The sequence below is a fragment of the Mangifera indica genome, chromosome 10 (assembly GCF_011075055.1).
Source record: "Mangifera indica cultivar Alphonso chromosome 10, CATAS_Mindica_2.1, whole genome shotgun sequence".
Lineage (NCBI taxonomy): Eukaryota > Viridiplantae > Streptophyta > Magnoliopsida > Sapindales > Anacardiaceae > Mangifera > Mangifera indica.
This window is the reverse complement of record NC_058146.1, coordinates 12,420,754-12,426,971: the sequence shown is the minus strand read 5'-3', so window position 1 is coordinate 12,426,971 and position 6,218 is coordinate 12,420,754. Positions and strand designations below refer to the sequence as shown.

At 32.0% G+C, this 6,218-nt stretch overlaps 1 protein-coding gene across 1 annotated transcript; it reads right to left on the bottom strand.

Moving 5' to 3' along the window:
• Positions 1-1,493: 1,493 nt before the first annotated feature.
• On the bottom strand, positions 1,494-3,069 carry LOC123227213 (small nuclear ribonucleoprotein-associated protein B'-like). Its single transcript, XM_044651917.1, has 2 exons — positions 2,089-3,069; positions 1,494-1,830 (listed from the first exon to the last, which is right to left on the bottom strand). Exon 1 carries the CDS (start codon positions 2,926-2,928, stop codon positions 2,092-2,094), a length of 837 nt encoding a protein of 278 aa, XP_044507852.1. The 5' UTR covers positions 2,929-3,069; the 3' UTR covers positions 1,494-1,830; positions 2,089-2,091.
• Between the last annotated feature and the right edge of the window lie 3,149 nt (positions 3,070-6,218).

Here is a 6,218-nt window from a genome sequence, read left to right as displayed (position 1 = left end):
CTAGTTAAAAATGAAATGGATAAGAGAAATTAAATTCACAAATTCACAACTTCACTAATAAAATTGAATTACGGGTATTTTTAACGATAAGAACAAATTCACAAATGAAGAATAGTAAGCTAAATTTCAGGCTCATGTTTAATTAAAAATAGTGGGCTAAATTTTTTGCCCAATCAATTAAAATTTCCATTAATATTTTTATTAATAATAAAACTATATATATTCATATTATTGAATACATAAAATAAGTATATAAATAATATATTATCAGATAATTAAATAATTTTAAATTAATATTAAAATAAATACTTTTAACATCGCACTTCTATCTCAAAAATCCTGAAATCTTATGTCATTTAAAATGATATTAATAACTAAAATAAAATTATATATGTCTAGTTTTGAGAATTCAATTGGGTGATTTTCAATTAAAAATAAAGTATCATCAAATCACTTGATGACACATTATCTAAATATTCAATTAAATACTTAAAATTAAGTACACATAATATTGCTCAACTAAAGATAGTGTAATGGAAATAAAAGTTTTTGTATTGAGATACAAAGGATTCAAGGAAGACAAAATTGAAAGCTTTCAATTGCTCTTCAAATTTTGCATTAAAATATAAAGGTTACAAGCAATATAAATTTGAAAATCCTTGCTTTTTAATTCAAGCTTTATCTTTGTTGAAAATCTAGTTTGAAAAAGTAGAAATTTAATGTTAAAAACTGCAAAACAAGAAAACGAAAATGCTTTTTAATTCAATTGCTCATTGTCTGTACCTACACTTAAATTTCCTAGATGATCCTGTATCTACACTTATATTACATATGGTCCTATAACTACCGATACATTTTCAAGTATGATCCTATATACACACTAGCATTTCAATATTTGAACAGAAATTAGTTCGGCCATGAAATAACATTGAACCAGTGACTAACTTACCAAAATCAAACCATGATAATAAAAATGCTCCTAAAGTCTCCTAAAATTGTAATTTAGTCACTGCATGTCTATTGGATGGATGACACCTGAGGAAAAAAATGCTTAGAAGAATGTTTGAAGCATCCACATAAACCGCAATATAGACTTTTCTGACTAGAAACCCTAATTTCCGCTTAATGAAATACAAACCATAAAGTTCCATCAAGAGAAAACAGTAATATACAAGTTATATTTCAGCCTTATCCTACAATGTTGTAACATATTTAAAGCAGAACAGAGATAATTATAAATGCTTGGTAAAACTAAGGAAAAATAAATGCCAATGTCAAACAAATAGTCAAAGGTCAGAAGATGACAGAAAGCGAATGACTCAGATTGTAACAATAAAATCAAGGCAATATAGAACAAAAATAGACATATCTTGACCCATTTGAATAGGAATGCAATTAGAAGGCATGCATTACTCTAACCTAACTATTGTTAGGAAAAAAAATTAAAGAAGCTGCTGTCACAATATGGCAACATACAGATATGTAGTCTCCAATAGGATGAATGCAGCATATTCATTATATAGTGCAACAAGTCAAACAATGCGACAGAAAGAGAAAACTCCTAACAAAAACACAATAATAGGATAATAATAAGTTGCTTAAAACACCTACACGGCAAGACTATTTGTCTGAAAAACCCTTTTTGTTTCCATTGGCCAAAACTATGAAAACAATACATATTGTTCTATAATAATACTGTCAACAAATTCCTCAACTAGGGGAGAAAGAGAATCATGTGATTCTAAATCACTGCCAAACTCAAGGCAAGCTTACGCGTGACAAGAACATTGGGTTGAGATCAAGGTCTTCACTACAAAAGTTTCACAACACCTGCCACAAGGAAGAAATGAAAGTCAATTTACAGCTAAATCCACAACTACCAAACAGAATACTAGTTCCAATGCCAGAGGTAAGCCCAGTATCACATAACTAAATGCTTAGTTTGGCTATATAATCATCAAACAGTAACACAATACTAAATCTTCAATCCAATAAATAGTTTCCTTCCAACAACAATAACCTTAGACCACAAACATAATAATTCAATCAACAAATCCAATAAAATTAACAATCAAGAAGTGGGCATACCCATCACTGTTGCTGCCGTGGAGGATTTCCCGGGGGTGGTGGCATCCCAGGACGAGGTGCAAAACCAGGAATTGAAGCACCAGGCGGTGGAGGCATCCCCGGACGAGGAGGTGCACCCGGCATTCCCGGACGAGCTGGCGGAGGAGCAGGAGGCCCTCTCATCATTGGCCCAGGTGGAGGCGGCACCATTGATCTCTGAGCCCCAAACTGCTGTGGAGGCATCGGGAACTGCTGGGGTGGCGGCCGAACCCCAAAAGGAGATGGGACCGGCTGCGGAGGGCCCCGTGCCATTGGTGGTGTAGCCTGTCCCGGAAACATTCCAGCTGGAGGCATCTGACCAGGCGGACGAATCACAGGTGGGGCAGCTGGCGGGTAACTGACAGGTGGCCTGGCGATCTGTGGCTGCATCATGGCAGGAGCAGGACCACCAACGCCACGAACGGGTCCAGCGAGACCCGGCTGGGCTTGGACAAGCGGAGCAGTGGGGACTCCGCGGCCAGCGGCACGGCCAATACCGGGACCAGCAACAGCAGAGCCGGAGACGGCCTTTGCACGTGACTCTTCAGGAGGAGGAGGACCTTCAACGGTCATGGAAATGACTTCTTCACCCCTGAGAAGGACGAGACCCAGAGTGCGACGGTCCTCACGTTCCTCATTGTTGTTGTTTTTCTTGCCCTTAGCTGGGGGAAGCTTACGAAACTCTTCAGTGTCACCGAGAACGAGATTCATGTGACGGTCAAAGGCCATGAATTTTCCGATCAGCTGGCGACCGTCTTGGATGGTCACGCGCATCCGGTAGTTTATGAATTGAAGCATCTTCGAACTCTTTGACAACGACATTATAAAATTGTTGGTACTTACTGTTGACTCTTAGGGTTCTTGGATTCAGCCTTTCAGGCCTTTCAGGTCTTCTTCGTCTTCAAATCGAAGACCCGTAAAAAGTCTGAGGTTTCGATTTTAGGGTTTTGTCACTCTGGTCTTACTAGAACTATTTGAATGTTCCGGTTTTCGGGTGGAGTAGCGAACCGGATTTTATAGACGGGCTTGGGCTTACTTGGATTCCTCAAATTGGGCAGGTCTAAAGCCCTAAACGTTAGTAAAATTTCACACAACCTTTAACTTTACATGATCGAATAAAAAAAAAGATTGGAAAAAAAATATGATTTCGATATAAAAAGTAATGTAGGTTAGGTTGACTCTAAAAAAAATTGAGTCATATTTGGATTGACATAAAACTAACTTGATTTGATCTGAATTAATTTGAAAATTTTAAATAAAATATTGTATAATATCATAATAGTAAAAAATCACTAATATCCTCTATTTTCTTTAATCTTTATTCCCTAATTCGAATAAAAAAAGAAATTTTTGTTGTATCACTAAAATCTGCATCATTCAAAGATAATCATTTTAATTTAAGAATTATTTTTGGCAGACTTATAAAAAATTATTTGTAATTTATTTATTTTATTGGTATGTTATAAGTACCACTTGTTTAAACTTACTAAGTTTGGTGTATCATATTCGTATATTTGCTAATGGTTTTAATATTTATTATAATAGTTACATTCATCGTATATATTGAAAATTAAAATTTTTAAATATTTGATAAATAGTTGTTAATTTCTTTGGTTATTAACTGTATTATTTTGAAGTTGAATTTGCCAACTTATCTGGGTTATTGATTAAGATATTATATTTTTTTATCCCTACAATTAATCATATAAAGAGACAATGGATAAACTATTAGTATTAACTTAAAATAAAACAATATTCTTTTAATAAAATATTGTTTCATGTCAAAATATCATTTTATGTATTATGTTGTAACAAATCATGTTATTCATTGACATTTGATAAAGTGTGTTGTTTTTTGGCAAATTATGTTATTACATATTATGTTTTGACACGATTTTATTTGTTACATAGTTTAAATTAATTCGAATCAGATTAGGTTAGCTTAATAATATTCTAATTTAGTTTAAGGTTAAAAATTTTTAATACAATTTTATTTTGATGGCATCAATGGTTATATTATTCAATTTTGATAAGTTAAAGTACATTATTTAAGAGATTTAATATTTTTATATTCCATAATTTTTATCAATATCTTTTACTTTATTTTTAAAATTTTAAATGATTAAATATTTCACTTCTTAAATTTATGCCAAGTACAGTCCATCAATGGTTGGAGACTTATACTTTATAAATGAGTGATCTTTATGAATAAAAACTTTTGGTTTAAACTTGGATTGACTATAAAAATAAAAATAAACTCCACGTTATAATTTTTTACAAATTAGTAATTTTATCAATACGTGTGATGATATGTAGATAGCTAAAAATAATTTAAAGTAATTGATGATCATTAAGGGATGATTATCCATACATTTGATCTGTAAGATATTGAAAAGTAGATTACATATTAGAAATTAAAATCCATAAGGATTACTTAAAGAAACTTTTGATTCCATCACAAGAGCATAATATTCAAAAAAATTTAAAATAATCCAATATGGTAAGCTATGAACCTATTGATACTTCTGTGTCAAATGACAAATTATTGAAACTAGAGATATGTCTCAAAATTTAAAATGATTCAAATGCCATTGGATATATTATGTATGTTATGGTGCGTACATACCTAGATATTTGTTTTTGTTGTCAAGTTGGTTAGTTGATATAAGTCAATATTGAGAAGAGCGCTGAAATGTTGTCTATAGAATGTTGATATATTTAACAGGCTTTATGGATTTTTTTAAGGATTAAATTTGCGTTTGATTGGCTATTTAAATGTCAGTTGGGGAAGTAATTTAGACCAATACAAATCAATTTCTAAGTATATTTTCTTACTCTAAAAGAGCCCATATCTTAGAGCAATAAGAAATAAACATGCATAACATTATCCACAACGGAGGCTGAGTATATAGCTTGTTCAGTGATTATGCAAGAGAATGTTTGGTTAAGAAGATACTTCATGAATCTGGGTAAACAAAACGATATTATCGGAGCAATAGTTATCTATTGAAATAAAAGATCCTAAATTTTTATAGGATAACTAAACATATCGACACTAGACATAATAGTTTAAGAGACATAATTTCTAAGAGGAAAATGAGCATACAATATAATTTTATACATTGTATGATCACTAATCCTTTAACCAAGATCGTTCCAATAAAAGTATATTTTGCACATATTAAATTTCTTGGATTATATAAACTATGATTGATAAGTAGTTGAACTTATATATTGTACTGGTAACACAACATTGAAAACCATGAATTCAAGTTTATTTTGTATTTGAACTTGCATCTCAAAATTCTTGGGTTTTCTTTACATACATATCATTTTTAGCTTAATATGATTATAATGTCACACAAGTTAGATATTGACTCACTCACATGAGCAGTTGCCTTTGGCGTTGAGAGTGCATACAAAGATGAGACATTATTCTTGAGAAAAGTGATACTGAAAGAGCATACCAATGGGAGACAAATTTCTTAAGAAAAAATTCATCTTGATGGTCAATCAAGATGAGGTCATGGATAAATACATTTGAAAATTATCAATTTGGATTCCTCATGTCTAAATAACTTATGAATGTCATATGTGAGTTCTTAATATGGATACATACCTGTAAGTGTAAAGATGATTAAAAACTCAGGCTAGGCGTTGAGTGTAGCGGTTGAACTAAGATCTGTATAGTATTGGTAATGATGTTTGATAAAATACACATTATAGCACATGATTCATACCATGTGTGCATAAGTAAGACGAATAGTTAAAGTAATAAGATGATGAATCCCTGCTCTTTTATTGTGTGAGACTTTATAAGGATTTCCTCATCTTGGTACCCTTTGACTCTTTTTTATTATTTGATATTTACTCATACTATTGCAATCTTAGCTTGGTACCTATGACCACACACGATTTGGTTTATGGAACATGACTAAAAAAATAACTAAGTTTAAATTGAGAATTTCGAGTAGAAGAAGAAGAAGACTTATATATTACGTGTGCCCATTAGTTAGTTGATCATGTCATTCATATGGGAGAATGGACTTGATCATGGATACATAGGAAAATAACATAATGATAAATAAGGGATTAAAGAGAGCTAGTGTTAT

Bases quoted from the DNA above. Each gene is read 5' to 3' on its own strand.
- LOC123227213 (XM_044651917.1), bottom strand. From the start codon at position 2,928: ATGTCGTTGTCAAAGAGTTCGAAGATGCTTCAATTCATAAACTACCGG.